The sequence below is a fragment of the Chanodichthys erythropterus genome, chromosome 5, assembly GCF_024489055.1.
Source record: "Chanodichthys erythropterus isolate Z2021 chromosome 5, ASM2448905v1, whole genome shotgun sequence".
NCBI lineage: Eukaryota > Metazoa > Chordata > Actinopteri > Cypriniformes > Xenocyprididae > Chanodichthys > Chanodichthys erythropterus.
Genome location: NC_090225.1, coordinates 20929399 through 20950129, shown reverse-complemented (window position 1 = coordinate 20950129; position 20731 = coordinate 20929399). Strand labels below are relative to the sequence as shown.

General features: G+C 37.7%; 2 protein-coding genes across 4 annotated transcripts in view; both read left to right on the top strand.

Moving 5' to 3' along the window:
- The window catches only part of rbm25a (RNA binding motif protein 25a), a 48200-nt gene that overhangs the window by 15810 nt on the left and 11659 nt on the right, over window positions 1-20731 (top strand). The window contains exons 15-19 of one of the 3 annotated variants that reach the window (XM_067386522.1): window positions 100-407; window positions 569-667; window positions 748-795; window positions 1508-1591; window positions 18399-18573. In XM_067386522.1, the coding sequence (XP_067242623.1) occupies window positions 100-407; window positions 569-667; window positions 748-795; window positions 1508-1591; window positions 18399-18488 (629 nt within the window). In that variant the 3' untranslated portion in view covers window positions 18489-18573. Of the gene's footprint in view, window positions 1-99; window positions 408-568; window positions 668-747; window positions 796-1507; window positions 1592-1666; window positions 2388-2447; window positions 2594-18398; window positions 18574-20731 lie in introns of those variants that run through there. The other 2 variants (XM_067386523.1, XM_067386524.1) reach the window with 2 other exon arrangements.
- On the top strand, window positions 5667-7821 carry kcnf1b (potassium voltage-gated channel, subfamily F, member 1b). The gene has a single exon (XM_067385365.1). It carries the CDS (start codon window positions 5667-5669, stop codon window positions 7119-7121), a length of 1455 nt encoding a protein of 484 aa, XP_067241466.1. The 3' UTR covers window positions 7122-7821.

Below are 20731 nucleotides of genomic sequence, written 5' to 3'. Positions count from 1 at the left end.
GAGTTAGAAAATGAACCTATTTTCAAAAAAAGTGGAGTGTTCACTTAAATCACAAAAGTTTTTCTTCTCCTTCACATTAAATTGCTTCTTGTCTCTCAGGTGCTGCAGGAAGTCCTAAAATGCCGCAGGCAGTAAGACGAAAGGCTCTTGCCGTGGTGGACAGCGTCTTTAATAAGTTTGACGATGAGGAGACAGAGGAAGCACCCAAGAAGAGGAAGCTGGTACCTCTCGATTACAGTGAGGATGAGAGGGGAGGCCTTAGCCTAGATGGAGCAGAGGTCACGGGGTCACGGCCTGGTGTAAACACAGAAGAGAAACGAAAACATATCAAGAGTCTGATTGAGAAAATTCCCACAGTCAAACAAGAGCTGTTTAATTATCCACTGGACTGGAACATGGTGGACACGGTGAGAGAAAAAGCTATTAGACAAGCCATTAGAGTGACTGCTTTAAACTGCAGTTTATTTGTTTAATGTGCCCTGTAATTACTCAGCCTAGATATTGAACTGTGTGTTTTTGTAGACATGAATGCAATATATCGATGACTCCTTTTTTTTTTCCCACACAGACATTGATGGACAGGAGGATCCGCCCCTGGATCAATAAGAAAATCATAGAATACATCGGAGAGGAGGAAGCCACACTAGTCGACTTTGTCTGTTCTAAGGTATGTTTGTGTCTCTATCTGGGTGGATATGTTGTCTGTTCTCCTTTCTTGGCATCAGTTTGTTTTTTGTCTTGTTGCAGGTCATGGCTCACAGCACACCAGAGGGAATTCTGGATGATGTTGCCATGGTAAATAGCACATGGAAAAGTGTCTACACACACACACACACACCTAATAAATATTATTTGGTGAATCTCACAGAACTTGTAAAGTCAGTAAATGGAAATGTCAGTATTTCTCCCCAATTCTATTGTATATAGTAGAACCATTAAGGGTTTTTTTGCACTGTAAAATTATTTTCATGACAATTAAGCACATTTATCATTCCCACAGTGTGAAAAATCTAATTGAATCCAATCAAATTATTATTGTTCTCATACCAGTAATGCATTCAAAAAATCTATATTTTTAAAAACTATGAAGCATTTACAATTATTTAAATGAAATCAGAATTTTATAGTTTTTATAGTAATGCAGTAAATATTACTATTGCAGTAATGATGATAACTAAAGAGAATAATGGGAAATGTGTCATGTCACAATGTAATAAATCTTAATCATTCTAAAAAAAAAAAAAAACACTACTAAAACTTTATTGCAGTGTCCATGTTTAACTTAAAGTTATAAAATACATGTACGTTCAACCAGTGCCCGAAAAAAGAAAGCAAAGTACATGTAGTTCATTAATATTACTCAGAAATATTAATAAGTACCAAATTTGTGAATACACATTAACACATTTTTTTTTTCTTTCAATTTTGGCTTGAATTGTGACTTGGACATATTTTTGTGGCATTCATCCTTTTACTGTTTGGATAATCTGAGATATATTTCCTACAGGTACTGGATGAAGAAGCGGAAGTGTTTATAGTGAAAATGTGGAGACTTCTCATCTATGAAACAGAAGCCAAGAAAATCGGCCTGGTAAAATAACATGAACTGAGAGAGAGAAACAAGCAGGAGAGAGGGTGAAGTTAACCTGGCTTCTTCTGCTTTTAGAGCCTTTAAATTAAAGTATGGTGGATGAACGCCACAGACTGATGCACATCAACTCTTCCTATATACTCCAGAGGATTAACTGCACAGCTACTGGTGTGTGTGTGTGTGTGTGTGTGTGTGTGTGTGTGTGTGTGTGTGTGTGTGTGTGTGTGTGTGTGTGTGTGTGCGTGTGCATGTGTACACTGGTATGAGGTTGTGTGTGTGTGTGTGTGTGTATAACAGGCATGTGCCAGTTGGTCTGAATGCATTGCCAAAACCGTGTAAAAGTTAAAAGCTTATTTCATGCCCAGATTAAACGGGGAATCTAGTTTGGCTGGCTGTTTTCCATTTGACTTAGTTGTAGGTTTTATTTAACTCTCTCAAGTCTCAATTGTAGCTCAGCCAAGTTCAATCAGCTTACGTTTTGTTTCCCCTTTTATTATTTGAGTGAACTCAGTTGGATTTTACTGTCTACCTGCCTCATTACAGAAAAGTATGATAATTTTTGTCTGTGTGTGTGCTGTATCAACAAAAAGTAATGTTTAAATAGGGATTAAATATCTCATTGTAAACAAGCTGAATGAAGCCATACCTGTGGAGATGTGGGATTTTCTCCAAGTTTGTCTGGTTTTGCAGCAGTGGTTTTGAATGTGGTGTATTTTGCACATACCAGCCCATTTGAAGGTTTGTTTCCATGGTGATTGCTTTGACTTTGAAATATTAAAATGTTTGATTTTCTAGACTGGAACCAGTCAGTACTTTTTTGCTACTTTATCTCATTCACTTTTTTTTTTTTTAATAGTTCTCAGATCTAAAATCATGCAGATACAAGTTGCTTTGAGATTTCAAACTGCCATGTTGACCACAGAAGTCACCAAAGATAAGTAACAGTATTTTTATGACTTATTGGTAGAAGAGATCAGTATTTCATATGTATTTACCAATGAATTGTGGAGAAATGGGGCAAGTTGTCACAGGGCAACTAAGATTATAGGTTTGATATCTAGTCCCCCCCCCCCCCCCCCCTCAAATTCTGTTCTTCATACAGAGTATTTTTCATAAATGTCATGTGTATTTTTTTATACAAGTAATTTTTCATCTTGCAGTTTTATATATTGTTTGGCCTTCATAATTTTCTTTTTTTACTGTTTTCAATTTGCATAAAAGCCTTTCACTAGCAGCTATATAATATGGAGTTTAATTGCAGGCTCCCATTGTGACCACTTATTTCATATAAAATTGTGTCAGTAAGTTTGTTTCCTGCGTGGAAATGGCCGAAGCGTTCGATAGTCCTTAATTTTCTTGGTTTGAAAAAACTAACAAACGACATGGCCACATCTACAGTTGTGGCCAGAATTATTAGACCCCTTCATAAATATGATCAAAGATGTCTCTAAAAATAAATCTACATTGTTTATCCTTTTGATCTTTAATTTATAAAATTAGCAAAAATCTAACCTTTCATTGAAGGAAAAGAATTGAAAGTGGGGGGGAAATAACATTATGAAATAAATGTTTTTCTCCAAAACACATTGCCCACAATTATTAGCACCCTTTTATTCAATACTTTTTGCAACCTCCTTTTGCCAAGAAAACCGCTCTGAATCTTCTTCCATGACACCTGATGAGTTTGGAGAACACCTGACAAGAGATCAGAGACCATTCCTTCATACAGAATCTTTCCAGATCCTTCAGATTCCCAACTCCATGTTGGTGGTGCTTCTCTTCGGTTCACTCCACTCATTTTCTTTAGGGTTCAGGTCAGGGGACTGGGATGGTCATGGCAGAAGCTTCATTTTGTGCTCAGTGACACATTTTTGTGCTGGTTTTGATGTTTGTTTTGGATCATTGTCCCAACGGATGATCTAACCACAGCCCATTATAAGATTTCTAGCAGAAGCGGTCAGGTTTTGATTTTTTATCTATTGGTATTTGATAGAATCCATGATACCATGTATCTGAACAAGATGTCCAGGACCTCCAGCAGAAAAATAGGCCCACAACATTAAAGATCCAGCAGTATATTTGACTGTGGGCATGGGGCACTTTTTATCCATGTGTGCACCAAACCCATCTGGTGGATTTGCTGCCAAAAAGCTCTTATTTTAGTTTGATCTGACCATAGAAGCTTGTCCCGTTTGAAGTTCCAGTCTTGTCTGACAACTGAATATGCTGGAGATTGTTTCTGGATGAGAGCAGAGGATTTTTCTTGAAACCCTCCTGAACAACTTGTGGGTATGTAGGTGCTGTTTGATAGTTTTTTTTTAGGCTTTCTGAGATTCAAGACTCAACTAATCTCTGCAATTCTCCAGCTGTGATCCTTGGAGAGTCTTTGTCCACTCAAACATTCCTCCTCACTTCGCATTAGGACGATTTAGAAACTCGTCCTCTTCCAGGCAGATTTGTAACATCTTTAATTAATTGGAACTTCTTAATTATTGCCCTGATAGTGGAAATGGGGATTTTCAATGTTTTAGGTATTTTCTTACAGCCACTTTCTATTTTGTGAAACTCGACAATCATTTGCTGCACATCAGAACTATATTCTTTGTTTTTTCTCATTGTGGTGAATGATTAAAGAAATTTGGCCTTTGTGTTTCCTCATGTTTATACTCCTGTGGAACAGGAAGTCCTGGCTGGACAATTTCATATTCATGATCACACTGGTATGCTAAAAAAAAATTTAAATATGAATGCGAATATACTTCAGAGATATTTTACTCATAAAAAATTCTAGGGGTGCTAATAATTGTGGGCAACGTGTTTTGGAGAAAAACATTTATTTCTTAATGTTATCTCCCCCCCCCCCCCACTTTCAATTCTTTTCCTTCAATGAAAGGTTAGATTTTTGCTAATTTTATGAATTAAAGATCAAAAGGATAAACAATGCAGATTTATTTTTAGAGTCATCTTTGATCATATTTATGAAGGGGTCTAATAATTCTGGCCACAACTGTATTCACATCTATCCAGCTATCTATTATTGTAATTCTACTGAATTTTCTAAGGGTGGCGCAATTACTCGGGGTTGCAGATGGTCGTCTCTTTCTGGCAAACCGGGGAGAACTATATGTTGATTGAATACTAATTCAGAAACGCTCTGTTGAGTGTTTGTATTTATCACATGCGTTCTGTGATGTATGAATCAACTTGAACTTGATGGAAGTATCCAGATTTTTGTCGTGCGCTGTGCATGTATCTCCAGGTGAGTCAAGTGAACAACCAGGGTGTGAATTATTCAAACTGTTGTACTCGGTGCTTTGGTGTCATTCATTTCCTCATGTTGCGACTGCCTGTGAGAAAAGAAAAAAATATGTTCACATGTAATGTGTTTTTCACCATTGTTGTCAAACAATGTAATCACAGAATTTCAGTAATCACAAAAGTTTAGGGCAACAAGATCGGAGCCCCTATTTTCACTTGTCGCCAAATAGACGCCAGTGAACATAAGTAACCACAGTATTTTACTTGCTAGCTTTCCGTGGGGAACAGCGATATATTGAAAAAAAAGTGACGTTCCATTATCAACAATGTATTGTTTCCTTTAAAAAGTGCTTAACCGATGTGTTTGCGTTGCGCGAGAAAAATCACAACACCTCACCCCGAAATCATATATATATCGCACCCTAATCTAAAAAGGCTGGAAACAGCAGGAGAGATACATTTATTAAGAGTTGGGGGTTATAGAGGGAGAGAGAGAAAAAAAGAGAGAGAGAGAGGTGCGCATGGAGGAGGGGGGAGACCTGTTACTGCTGTGCCAACTGCGCGCTTTCACTGCGCAAAAGCGCACAGAAATGTTACCGGCTCGAATCTAGATATCAGTCTCCCGATTCTTTTCTTATCAAAGCTTTTTCTCATTCACAGAACAAAATGATTTAATTTTACTCTTTAGCATGTCTTCAGTATTTATGAAGTCAGTCCTCTTTTGACATGAGGATCCTGCGTCTCCATGCGCCTTTTCACTACTCATCGTTTCTAACATTTAACTCGTTTTAAATGTTTTGAGACCAGGATTGCGAGGATGTGGACGCTACCGAGGACTCGGTTCGCACACTGTAACGGCTCGTCGAGCAGCGATGAGAAGGAAATCGCCGTGAACATCGGCGGCGTGCGGCTGGTGCTGTGCGGGGACATTCTGAACCGCTATCCGGACAGCAGGCTCGCCGAACTTGTGAACTGCTCAACTCGGAGTTTTGATGTCATTTCATCACTCTGCGATGATTATGACCCTGGGAAACGAGAATTCTACTTCGACAGAGACCCTGACTCGTTCAAATGCATCGTAGAAGTGTACTACTTCGGGGAGATCCATATGAAGCGCGGAATCTGCCCCATTTGTTTTATTAAAGAGATGGAGTTTTGGAAGATTGACTTAAGCTACTTGGACGAATGCTGCAAAAGCAACTTGACCGAGAAGGAGGAAGAGTTGGCGGAGATTGCAGACAAGGTGAAACTGATCCTGGATGATTTGGACTCTGACCCTGACGTGAGCCGCAATGAGAGATGGCAGAAGTTCGTCTGGAAGCTCATGGAGAAACCAGAGTCCTCGCTCCCCGCACGCGTAATTGCCGTCGTGTCGTTCCTGTTCATTCTAGTGTCATCTGTGGTGATGTGTCTCGGGACCATACCGGACCTCCAGGTGGAGGATTCCGAAGGTAACCGCGTTGAGCACCCGACCCTGGATGCTATCGAGACGGCATGCATCGGATGGTTCACGATAGAGTACGTACTGCGCTTCGCATCTTCCCCTAACAAGGTGCGCTTCGCGCTTTCCTTCATGAATATGATAGACTTCCTGGCCATTCTGCCGTTCTACGTGGTGCTGGTTCTCACGTACCTCGGCACGGCCATGATGGAGCTGGTCAACGTGCAGCAGGCGGTGCAGGCGCTCCGCATCATGCGCATTGCGCGTATCTTCAAGTTGGCGCGCCATTCTTCTGGCCTACAGACGCTCACGTACGCGCTCAAACGCAGCTTCAAGGAGCTGGGTCTGCTCCTCATGTACATGGGAGTGGGCATCTTCGTGTTCTCCGCACTCGGGTACACCATGGAGCAAAGCCACCCGGAGACGTTGTTCAGAAGCATCCCGCAGTCCTTTTGGTGGGCCATCATCACCATGACCACCGTCGGCTACGGGGACATCTACCCAAAGACAACTCTGGGCCGGTGCAACGCTGCAATCAGTTTTCTGTGCGGGGTGATCGCCATAGCGCTGCCCATACACCCCATCATCAATAACTTTGTCATCTATTACAACAAACAGAAGGTGCTCGAGACCGCCGCTAAGCACGAGCTGGAACTCATGGAGCTGCGCGCGCTCGAGCTCGCAGTCAGAAGCGCCTCGCGCAGGTCTGACGCGCCCGGGAACGCGTGGGAAGGTGCCTTGCGAGCATCGCGTAGCGATACATTCATCCCGCTCCTTTCTGGAGCGCACAGAACTGAGAGGGAGACCGTGAAGAAGAAAAGCCTGACTTAGGACAAAAAGTGAAAGAAACTCGATAGGCACTTTAGGTTTCAAGAGAGCTTGTGTTATTATGGTCATTGTGCGCTATAAACTTCTGTGCTGCAATGTGACCGTCAAGCTGCTTGTGCTGTTTTCACTGGACATCAAAATGAGTTCCTCTTCAAAGTGTTATTTTGTCTTAATTAAATAAAGTGCATGTCAAACTTCACGCCTATGTGTTTCAGATAATTATGACGCAAATAAAATTAGATTCAACATTATCAAAATGATCTTTAACAAACACACAATGAGCTACAGGTGTGAAACTTGACCTGAGGTCACGGTAGAAGTTGTGTTTGTGTCAAGGATTTATAGGACAAACAGCACATTTGAGGTAAAGTATAATTTCACATTTTTATAATTTGATTTGTGATTATGTTGATGGTGAATGACTGAACTGCATGAATTTGCAGGTTCTGTTGTTTAATTTCACTTAATCAATTACAGATGATGGGGTATAGCATATTAAATTATTCTGAACAAGTAACTTTGTTTACAAAAAAAAAAATGCATGCACAAAATGTAACATTTTTACATGTTTTTTATTAGTGTTACCACTCTTCCCAGTAGTGTGGTAATTTTCAAAAACATCATTATTTGTACTTGGAAAAACTGTTTATATTTGAATATATTTTATAATGTAATTTATTCCTGTGATGCAGTTGAATTTGCAGCATCCATTACTCCAGTCTTCAGTGTCACATGATCTCCTTCAGACTTCATTCTACTATTCAGATTTGGTGCTTGATTATTATCTGTTATTATTATTATTATTTATTATTATATTATCTGTTATTATATTATTATTAGTGCTAAAATATTCTATGCTCAAATATAGTTTCTTATTATTATCAAAGATAAAAAACCTTTTTAATAACAGTTTTTTTCTGCTTATTTTTATTGATACATTCTTTGGATAAAAAGTTCAAAAGAACAGCATTTATTGAAAACAGAAATATTTTGTAACATTATAAATGTCTTTACTGTCACTTTTGGTCAATTTAATGCATTCTTGCTGAGTAAAATCATTAATACCACTTTTGAATTACAGTTTTTTATATATATATATATAATTATTATAGCATCTTAGAATGATATATTTCACAATATTACTGTTTTTGCTGCCTTGGTGAGCATAAGGAACTTCTTTAAAAAAACAAACAAAGACAAAAAAAAAAAATATATATATATATATATATATATAATAATATATAGGTTGCTAGGAAGCTGAGACATGTAAACGCCAACTGTATGTCTGTTTTTATAATGGTGTTTTTTTAATACTCCGTATTATAAAGACCTACAAGCATTTAGACATGAAAGACAGATATTCTCAGACCTTCTTTACTGGGAAGAAGAATAACTCAGGTGATGGGGGAGTTACAGGTGAGTCTTACGTTCCTCAAATCAAATGAAATAATTCTCATAGTCTCTGTTTCTCGTTCTCTTTCTCTCTCTCTCTCCCTCTGCCTCCATCTCTGTCTTCTAACCTCTTCACAATAATCCGATTACTAGTGGTCAGTGCAAAATACAGTTGTATATGGAGTCTAAAACAATTTCTGTTCAGAGGTCCAAATTCAGAGGTAGTCAGAAGTGCATATGACCACGTTGCATTTGTAGTGTAAAAACATGGTCTTTGTCTTTACATTATAGTGTCATTCTATTGGCTGCAGTCTCTTCCGCCCTCAAGTGCACTGTTTGTTCAGGTTTGCACACTGTGCAAATGGCCAGCACAACAGATGTCTAAAAAAGTAGGCTGAGATTCTGAAATGTTGCTTTTGCATCTTGCAAAAGATTTACTCTCATCTTTATTCTGATGTCCAATTTCTGACTCAACAATCCAGCACAGAGATAAAAACAAATGAGTCACAGAATCCACCCAAACATGCTGGAATTCAGCAAAGAGTCACCGGAGGCTAAGAATAGGACCTCCAGCATGATGTGGGCTGGTGTCAGTCATGAGAACGATACAGAGCGTTTATGGAGGGAATGTGTGTCTGGTTGTTATATAGAGAAGCATTTGAACATGTCTACACGGCAGGGGGTTCTCACATACACCCTCGAAACGCTCAGACAAGATGGCTACCCTGGCACCTACAAGCGTGATGAGATAGCTGACATGGTTTAGATCCACAGTGTGAGGAGTATGGGTGTGCTTCTGTGTGGGTTTGTGTGAGTAGTTTAAAGGTTTCTTTCGAGGTGTACATTTATCTTAGCCCCTGCAGTGTGTTCTTCATTTGGATAACAGTTTTAAGCGTTCCTGAAAGTTTATCCTGTATGCACCTGTGCTGTTCTCCTATTCCATTCCACCAATCATCTCTCTTGGGCCCCCATCACCATGGGAACTTGGTTAGAGGACTATGGTTAGAGTCCTCAGAACGTCTACGCCAATTAACAAGATCTAAATGAAGTTCAGCCATAATGATGCCACCAAAGTTTGTTGTGTGTGACATTCTGCTATTGAGAATTAGAGGTAGAGTGTGTTTCCTGAAATTCCTGTAGAGTATTAATAGAAAAGGTTATGGAATATTTTTTGTCAATAATGTGTGGTAACCCATTGTCACAAATTGACAATTCTTATTTTTATATAAGGATTATTGCAGTATTTATTATAAAAGATTTATCCGTGCACATCATTATTTTTAAAAAATGTATGAGCCTTGTAATCTTTCATTAAAAAATATCTTACCCTCCCTCTTGCAACAGCCTCGCTTCTCTTCTCTTCTCTTCTCTTCTCTTCTCTTCTCTTCTCTTCTCTTCTCTTCTCTTCTCTTCTCTTCTCTTCTCTTCTCTTCTCTTCTCTTCTCTTCTCTTCTCTTCTCTGATACTGCAATTAAGAGAGTGAGTAAGACTGCATTGTGATTATATGTACAAGTTTGCATGAAGCTACATGTATTGTACATATGCATGCTTTGCATATCACAGCTGTGCATTGGTCCGTGAGATTGAGTAACAGTTTTTGTCCCTGCAGACACATTCACACATCATTCTCACAGTAAGAGTGTTCACATGCTTTAATAGCTGAATATTACACTTTCTAGTTAATGCTAACATTATTACAGCTATTCCACTGGCATGTTCATTATATAAGAAAGTTACTTCCTCATGACTGTGCACAGGTTAGAAACGTGAAGTTTGTTTGTGAGAGAGGCAGAAAAGAGAGCAGTTGGGAGCGCTTAATGGTATTGTAGATTCACTTAATGAGTGTGGATGTAATAACTCTCTACAGGCCAGTAGCAAATACATACATAAATTGTGAGTTGTTTTCTAATTTAAGAAATTAACGGCATATTTAAAGGCATTGGCTATTGGCTAAAGGCATTGTCATTATTGGCTATTTCAAAGCATTTAAAATAGCCCTAACCCATAAGACCTTCGTTCATCTTCAGAACACAAATTAAGATATTTTTTATAAAATCCGATGGCTCAGAGACACCTGCATTGCCAATTAACACTTTCAATGCCCAGAAAGCTACTAAAAACATATTTGAAATGGTTCATGTGACTACAGTGGTTCAACCTTCATGTTATGAAGCAACGAGAATACTTTTTGCGCACCAAAAAACAAAATAACGACTTTATTCAACAATATCTGGTGATGGGCGATTTCAAGACACTGCTTCATGGAGCTTTACGAATCTTTTGTTTTGAATCAGTGGTTCGGAGCGTGTATCAAACTGCCAAAGTCACGCCCCCCAGTGGTAAACCATTGAAATTTCGAAACACTTATGATGTAACAAGCCTCATTTACTGAAATAAATTGACTTTGTCAGTTTGATACGCGCTCCGAACCACTAATTCGAAACAAAAAACGTCTGTTGGATCGGACCACACGGGCCAGCCTTTCGCTCCACACGTGCATCATTGAGCCTTGGCCACCCATGACCCTGTCGCCGGTTCACCGCTGTTCCTTCCTTGGAGCACTTTTGATAGATACTGACCACTGCAGACCGGGAACACCCCACAAGAGCTGCAGTTTTGGAGATGCTCTTTCTTTGCCATCACAATTTGGTGCTTAATGCTTACGCTTAGCCATTTTTCCTGCTTCTAACACATCATCTTTGAGGACAAAATGTTCACTTGCTGCCTAATATAGTATATCCCACCCACTAACAGGTGCCAGGTACTGAGTTATTCACTTCACTTTTTTGTTAGATGCGATTAATTACGATTAATCAAAGCACAAATTTTTATAATTGTTCATATTTTGTAAGTTTTGCTCACATAATATATATTTTATAACAATATATTTGCTCACATAATACCTTTAACTGTGCTAAATGAACTTTAGCTCAGCTGATATATTTTGTTCAGTCACCGCAGAGTATCAGTGTTTTTGACATTAAGAGAATAATGCCCTACTAAAACTTCCGTTCCTTTTAGTTAATGTCACAGCTGAAAAAAAAAAATGGAACCATTTCACTCATTTATCTTTGCAGTTTAATCATTCTGTCCATTCTATCCTCCGGCAGCGTATCTGCCATTATGGGACTCAAGTGTTTGTTGACATTTAAACATCCAATTCTGTGTACTCTCAAGCACTTAATGGCATTTAATGTGTCGCTAAAAATAAAACTCGGTGTGTTTTGGAATCATGCAGGATAAAGAAAAAAACTTTCCAGCATAGATCTCGGTATAATGCGCTGTGAAGTTTCTGGAATTGACTCTGTGATAATGAGAAGTAGTTTAGTGAGTCATTAAATGCTCTTAGTTACTTGGGTGAAATCATCCATCCATCCACCCATTCTCTTTTATTCTGTGTCTTCAGTCTCATATGAAAGAAAAATCACAAATGAGATCTCTTTTACCTCCATCTTCTAGACCGCAATCAAAAATGAAAGCTTTGTGTGACCAGACTTCAGTTCCACTTCATTTAGCTCACTGCAAAGGTGGCATTAGGAGCACAGCTGGGTGTTTTGTGATTTAGAGCTTGGCTGAATGTGTGTGTTTTAGTGTAAAATTTAGGAGACTGCCTGATTGTTAGTGTTCATTGTAAGCACTGATCATGTTCTGCCAGGAGCCGCCAGCTCACGCCTACAGTTCTGCTGCTCGTTAGGGTTCTAACAGCAAAAATAATTAGTCCAAAACTCTGGCAATTCCAATCCGAGATAATTACTCAAACATGGCACAGTCCTTCACACAGACAGAACAACTTGACCTTTTACTTCAGAGCACAAGGGAGAAACGAGTAATGATTGTCTTTTATGAGATCGAAAAAAAATGCTTTTTCACATTGTGCCCTCAACCACCTCAACCATTAAAGAAATGATTAGATGAATGGAGGAAAAGATAGTTGGATGAAATCCTTTTTTCATTAGCATATTAGTTCCTGTTTCTCCTATGTTGTGTATATTTCTGCTTTGTGTCAGATCTGTGCCCAGGAGAGAGGGCAAGCTCTCCACAGGGGCATTATGGGTACTGTCATTATAAACTTAATCAGTGCTGTATCTATCTGAATATGGTGCGTAGAATGTGTGTAGGGTCAGGTTTTGCCATCATCGTGGGACTAAATGTGCCCAAAAGTATAGTACAACCTGCGATCACCTGCATGGTGGAGAGTGGCTAATGATAATAATTTTAATAATTTTAATCTAATAATTTTAATGTCTTTAAGGGATAGTTCAGCGGAAAATTACAAATCTGTTAACATTTACTCTTCCTCGTGTCCTTTAGAACTGTTTTTTTTCTTTCATAGACCACAAAAGGAAATGTTTCATTCTCATCTTTTCTGTATAATGAAAGTGAATTTTGACCACGGGGCTGTCAAAATCATAAAAAAAGGTCTGAATGACGTGCACAACATTTTTCTGAAGCAGCAGTTGTGTATAATGAGGTTGAAATTGTCATGTTATGGTTTTTGACGTCAAACCTGGAGTTTTGACGTGCGCAAATGTGAATGAAATTTACAGTCAAACCAAAAGAAACATTTCTTGAACATTTCATTCATTAATACAGTTTATTCACTATATAATAAAATATGACAAGATCTCAGAGTTAAACTGTGTCAGAAAAAAATCATTTTAATTATGTCAGATGTTTTATCAATTTTACTGGTAGCCCACTGTATGAAGAATTTTTGGGTATAATATATGTCACAGTTTACTTTATTTTGCTATCCTTACTTAAATGAACTATAGTGTCCTGCACCCACTAGTAAAAATATAAAAAATTCTGAATATTTTTTGGTTTGACTGTATAGTAGTGGCCAAAAGGTGATGTCTGGACAGGATATTTGCTTTTAATGACACTTCAGTTTCTATTAAACAATCAAAATATGAGGAGTATGTTATATTGGGAAGAAGAATACACTAAACTTTAAGGTATTAAAATGGCAAAATTCAGCAATTAAAAATGTGTTTAATTGTATTGTTCAAAAAAGGCATAGAAAAACTCAGGAATCTCAGGCATACATTGACTACAATGTAATCAGTTATTAATATTTTGTTGGTTCATCCTTGTTTTTGGTTACAGCAAGCCATAGGCATAAATTTGTGCATGTGTCGTGCTTAACTTATTTTTCAACCCTCCTTAAGTTCTTCCCGAAGTTGAGCTTCATTGGAAGACCTTCATGAAGACCTTTTTACAATTCATGTTTCTAATTTCCCAAAGATTTTCAATGGTTTTAAGGTCAGGGGACTGAGCAGGCTGGAAAATACACATTTGCTCTCCAAACAGATCCTCCATACTTGGCTGCATTGTGTTCAGCAGGATTCCCAAGTATTGGTCCATTTTAAAAGTGCCAGCAACTTTGTAGATCCTTCCAACACCTGCTGCAGACATGCGTCCCCAATACATTTCCCCTACTGTGCTTAATGGCGCCAAGCATGCATTTGGTATTAAAACACTCCAGTCATCTCCTACTAACATACCTGAAAAGGTTGTCAAATTTTGACTTGTCAGACTGCAGAATGCTGCTTCAATCGTTATATGTTCTTTGGCAAATGCAAGGTGTTAAGACAAATAAATGGTTTCTTTACTGATACACAACTTCCTAATCCATCCTCTTATAGCCGTTGGCTTACAGTTAAAGATGAAACTGGAGGTTGGAGGTCTCATCCAGTTTTTAGAAGCTGGTCTTTTTGGGGTGGTTCCACATTCAGGTGTTTTTCATCCTCCTGTCAAAATGCGGATGGCAGTGGTGTCATTGAAATGATTCTGTGGACACTGTGACTATTCACATCCTGTAATATCCAAAACCGACTGACCAGATTTAGCCATTTTAACAATATCCTCCTTCGTTGCAGAGGACAGCCCCTTCCATCTGCCCATTTTCACTAAATACCATCTAATAATATAGCTTATACTTGCCACAACAGTGGTTTATTGAATTATAGGCTGGGAATAATGAGTGCAAGATTGGTATGACCACTAGGCCAAAATTGATGTCCACACAATTTGATTTGTTTCATTGCATCATGACAAATAAAACAGTTAGGATGTGTTTACAACTTGTGTACTACTGGCCACTACTGTATCTAAACTCAGCCAAAAAAAAAAAAAAGGAAAAGAAAAAAAACGTCTTCTTACTTTAAACTGCGCCCCCCCCCCCCCCCCCAGCAAATGTTATAACATGTAATTATTTGTATGCACATAAAAAGATCCAACAACTATCAAAAGTTGTTGGAAGTCAGTATGTGGTGTGGCCACCAGCTGCTTTAAGTCCTACAGTGCATCTTCTCATCATGGACTGAGCCAGATTCGGCCGTTTTTGCTGTGAGATATAAACATGACATGAGGTTTGGCACTGAAAGCATAATCAGTTTTCCTTTGTATCTTTCTGTAGCACTGTCTTAAATTAGGGACATTGCAGTTTATTGTTCTGGCCACATCTGCAGTTCTCATGCCTCCCTATAGCAGGACTATGGCATGTTCATGCAGGTAATATGTCAATAGAAAGGTATCTTTAGTGTCCTAAGTTTCTGGAACTGTGACCTTATTGTCTACTGCCTGTAAACTGTTAGTACCTTCAGGTGCATGTGCAATAATTGTTTATATTTCACTGAACAAGCGTGAGCATAAAAAAAAAATGTTTAAACCTATTCCAACAAAATTTTCTCTAAAATTCAGTATCCTGAAAAAGATATGTTTCTTTTTCTTTATTTATATATATATACTGTGTCTATGTAATATACACACCCAAGATGTACAGTCTTTACAAAGGCACACACTGTATAAAGGTCTTAAATCAAGTAACTGTTTTATGGATTTTTTTTTTTTTCTGAAAGACGTTTTGTCAGCTAAAAAATTGTTAAACGCAATGTATTCTTTCCCTCGCAGCCTCGTTTTCATTCTTGTCAGAAATGAAATATAGCGCTACCCTGACTAAAGTTTATCATTTGATTCACATAAATCCCGTCACTTTTGTACAATTGACTACAAGCCTGCATTCGGATCTGCTGCCATCCAGTCAACAGATGATGAATTGAACCAAATCCCTGTCCTACATTTTTTTTCTCTCCTTGATAAACTGCTTCACTCTGATTCTTTTGGAAGAAAGGATCTGTTGCAACTTTAATATTATCTTTTAATAAAAAAATCCCAAATCCAAAAAATACTTCTGTGAGGGAGAGGCTTAGGGTTAAGCGATAAAAAATATAATTAGCTCAGCTTAAAAACAGTTGAAGTCAAAGAACGTGTGTGTAGCAGAGAGAACTGAATACATGTTTGATGGCAAGATAGATGTGAGTGTGGGCTGTGAGAGAAAAACAGTCAGGAGGTTCAACTCATGGATTTATTGACTGATTCCTGGACAGACAGACAAAGAATAATGTTGGTGTTTGTTGACAGAGCTTAGATTGTGAGCAACAGAATTCATTATTTAGCTATCTAAATTTAATCTGGTATGTTTAAAAAAAGAGCCACAAGATAAAATGTTATACAGATGGACAATGAATAACCGATCACTTCAATTAACCTGTTTAGTGGTGCAGGAAGTGAGACTGTTAGGGGAATGATCGAAAGTCACATTAAATTAGTTCCAAGGACTGTGATTACTTGCTTCAGTACCCAGCTGACAAGAAGAGTCAGTGAATAATCTTGCAAAAAATTAGGAATACGGATCTGCTGGCATCTTGTTCTGACTGAAGATTCTTCAGAAAGGACAAAGAAAGATGACAGAAGAATCACATTGAGATCAATGATAACAGCATGCAGGTGTCTAATGAACTGCCTAGACTTAGCAGGGCATGAAATAGCAGTGCAGCTTTCAGTATGAGCACACACAGGGATGCTGAGATCTGCTTTCTAAGATGCTGCTGGTTTTGGAAATGCAAACAGTAGGCAGGGCTTAGAGGGAGTGGGATGGCAGATGTGGCATATCTGTCAATGATAATAACGTATAGGTGTCTTGTTTAAAAATGTTCAGTGCTGACTGATGCAGTTACATATATAATCGTTTTTTTTTCCTGTATGCACTTCTCTTACAGTTTACACATTGGAAACCATTAATTCAGGGTGATCAATGACAGAGTCGACATGTTCCTCATTTTAGGCATGCACGAGCACGTAATGCAGAGTGTTTCTGCACCCGTAACCTGTCAACTGGATCATTAATTATTTCTTTGTATAGTGAGGACATATTGAGATAAAATTTATTTTTGTTCAGTTGTTTTTATTTGTTTGTTGATTTTTAATGCTGATTTAATGACTTTTAATTGGTCTTGTTGTATATTAAGTTCATGCTGATGCATATTTTATGTACTAGACTATAGTATAGATAGGGAAAAGCATATATTGCAGCAGATTCATATTTGAATTGAATTGAATTTTTCAATTTATCTGTGCTGGTCCATGTTTAAGTGTTAATGTTGGATGTTCTCCGAGCCTCTGCTCTACTCTTGTCTGCCCCTTAAGTCTGAGTGGAGTGGCATCCCATAATCCTTTTCAAGATTGAGATCTGCATCTTCAGCCTTTTACAAAGATTACACTTGTTGATTCTGAATAGAGAGAGAGAGTGATTGATGATGGACAGGCTTGAGTTAAAGGACATTTCAGAACATTTTAAATTTGACGTTATAGCAGGGACTAAAAAACTGTCTGGGACATACCAGCCAAATAAAAACAATGTCTGCTGTGTTATCTAGTTCATTTACAGGTATATAGATTATGACAGTGTAATATTTTTACACTACTGTGCAAGATTGTGGTCTGTAAGATGTTTTGTTTTTGAAAGAAGTCTTTTAAAGTCCTTGTGTAGTCAATAATTTCATCCCTTAAAACTCATCTTTGATCACCAAAATTACATATTTAAACGTTTTTTTTTCCTGTGAAAAAAATGCTAATGCCTTAAAATATATTGAATGTAACTCTACACCTTTGCCTCATTCAATATACACGGATCTATGAATATGATAATTAGCCCCGCCTCCACTCACTCGCACGAGCTCAGACGAGATCCAGTCGGTGAACTTACTGAGGTAAACGCTGCACAATGGTTACGTCGGACACATAACGGTAATTAATATGATTAGTGCTTTGCTTGGCTACATTATTAAACAGCTAATAATGTGTTGCTAACCATGTTCACATTCATAAGTCAGACAGCTGCCTTCTAACAATCAGTAGCCTATCCTTAGAAACGCTTTGAACAACTCAGAACATCAGTGGAGAAAAGTATTATAGTTCCTAACGTTGTATTATATCATACTCCCGTTATATTGCTAAATCTTGCCCGATTTTTCATATCAACAGAAAAATATACCGGGATAACCTTCTTTTAAGACTCCCTTGCGCGGTCAGTTAATGATATGCTAAACACCGCCGGCAAGTTGACATGATTGGTTACAAGGTAGTTTGTGACGTCAGAAACACCAGCGATTTCAAACCACGGGTTTGAGACTGTCTTTGGTTTACTGCAGTTTTAAAGAGAAAATACTCCTCAATGGTGCTGACATATGAATTTGCAAATGGCTTGTATTAAAGCATATTAAAAACTCCAGGTACACTCTAAAAACTGCTGGGTTAAATATGGACAAAACCAGGGATTGGGTTATTTTTACCCAGCCATTTTTTAGAGTGTAGACATATGAACAACATTAAAAACTTGATTTTCACTAAAGGGGGACTTTAATAAAAATTAGTGTATGTTAAATTGGACAACAATCAGTAAATCTGTTAAATATCTAGGCTGAGAAATACATAATGCAATATGAGCAAATGGTTTTAAAATTTGACAGATGTGGTGACCATAGTATAAATGGCTTGGTGTGACAATGTTAGAGCCTTTTTTCCCTTTGTTTGTTTACCTTGTAGCTAAATTTAGTATTGACCCGCAAGTCGACCAGCCCACTGGGAAAAGTCCTGGTGCTCCCCATGGTCAGCCGGTGCCCCCGTACTGATTGATTGGAATTCCTTCTCTGACTGGCTTCTGTCCTTGAGGTCCTGCTGTAATTGAACACACCATTTCATGCCCTCTGCTGCTTTGTGGGTAAGTAAATCAAAGTTCTTTGTACACTAAATGCATACTATAGTATTTTTCAGGAAAACCCCATATTGAAGAAAAATACTTTAAAATTTATGCTACTGTTAAAAAGTTAAACTTTTTTTTAAAGAAATTTTAAATTAAACTAAACTGATCAAAAGTGACGGTGAAGACATTTACAATGTTGTTCTTTTGAACTTTCATCAAAAGAATTCTAGAGAAAAATCTCAGTTTCCACAACAGTATGAAGCAGCACAGCTGTTTTCAGCATTTATAATAATAATAAGAAATGTTTCTGAGCAGCAATCAGCATATTCAGCATATTAGAATGATTTCTGAAGGATCATGTGACACTGAAGACTGGAATAATGATGCTGAAAATTCAGCTTTGCATCACAGGAATAAATTACATTTTAAAATATATCACAATAATAAACAGTTGTTTTAAATTGTAATAATGTTTCATAATTTTACAGTTTTTACAGTTTTATAAATGCAGCATAGTGAGCATGAGAGACTTCTTTCAAAAACGTCAAAAATTTGTACCGACCCCAAACTGGTGTTGTATATTGAACGGTGTTGTATATTGTTGCCCCTTAAATCTGTTGCGCAAAGTCCCTTTTTCTCTTTGTGTTTAAGTCATAAATTTGTCATCTTCTTATTCTTTTCTCTAAATGTTCAATTAATGTATGGATTTTTCTGTGATTCATTTCTGTCTGCTGCTCACTGAATAATTTCCATTTGGGAGCAAAGATGCCTCTGGAATTTGGTTACACTGGTGTCTCGTCTCAGAGAGTGATTTTTTGGACTGAGATGGATTTGTTTAATCACAAGCCTAGACAAGTGTGTGTTTGTGTGGCCTCTGAAGTGTTGACCTCATCCATCTCTCCATACTGTTATTTATTGGTATTGCTTCTTATGTGTGATTCACTTGTGTGATCTGTAATGCGCTACAGGACAGCAGTGGCACATGCATTAATCAGAGAGAGATGTAGACAAAACACAAAAGTGTGTGCGTGTGTGCATGTGTTTAAGACACTCATGTCATGTATCACAGAGATTTATGCTGGCTAACGGCGAGAGAAGATCAACCAGTCACTCATATTGATTCACTGTTAGTCTCTTTGACAAACACACACAGAAACCCATGTGCTGTCCATTCTGTTGAAGCTGATGTTAGATTAAACAGGAAGTATAACAGGCAGGGGGATAAGAGTGTGTAGTTAGTTTGTCATTATTCTGTGTCTGTGTGTTTTGTATGCTGACCCAAAACAGCACAAAAAAAAAAAAGAAAAGAAGCAAAATTGGTGGTTTTGCACTTGTAGCCTTTTGTGTGGGTTTTTATTGTCCATGAATATGCGTGTGCACCAACATGAGGATTGAGTAAGGGTATCTCCAGGAACTATGAAATTTGATTTACAAGCTTTTTACAGTGGATGTGCACAGGAAAGGTACTTCACTGTGTTGTTTGTGTGTGTGTGTGTGTGTGTGGTCAAAATTTCAGTCCCCATCAAATCATCAAATTATGTTTTAGTATGCAGAATGATTTTCTGAATGGGTTAGGTTTAGAGGTAGGGTTAATATAAACTTTGTTCAGTATAAAAATCATTATGTGGTTAATTTGGGGATAAATTTGTCGATAGAACTTCCAAAACCTCCCTTTGAGGATATCCAGGTGCATTCTGTATTGGAAAAATATATTCATATTCAATATATTCATATAATAAATAAAATGCATTATACTGTCCAATGTTTAATTTAGGGTCAGTTAAGATTTTTAAATGTTTTTTAAAAAGAAGTCTCTTTTGCTCACCAAGGTTAAATTTACTTGATCAAAAAATACTGTTAAAATGGTAATATTGTAAAATATAATTACAATTTAAAATGAATGTTTTTTTAAAAAAAAATGTAAAATATAATTTATTCCTGTGATGGGAAAGCTTAATGAGTTTTCAGCAGTAAGTCCAGTCTTCTGTGTCAGGTGATCCTCCAGAAATCTTTTTAAAATGCTGATTTGGTGCTCAAGAAACATTTCTTATTATTATCATTAGCTGCGTCTCATTTCGGAGGCTGCGTCCTCTGGATGTTGCATTTGAAGACTACATATGTCATCAAGGATGTCTTATAAGGAGAGTAACTAATAAAATTGACTGTTATTCCTTGT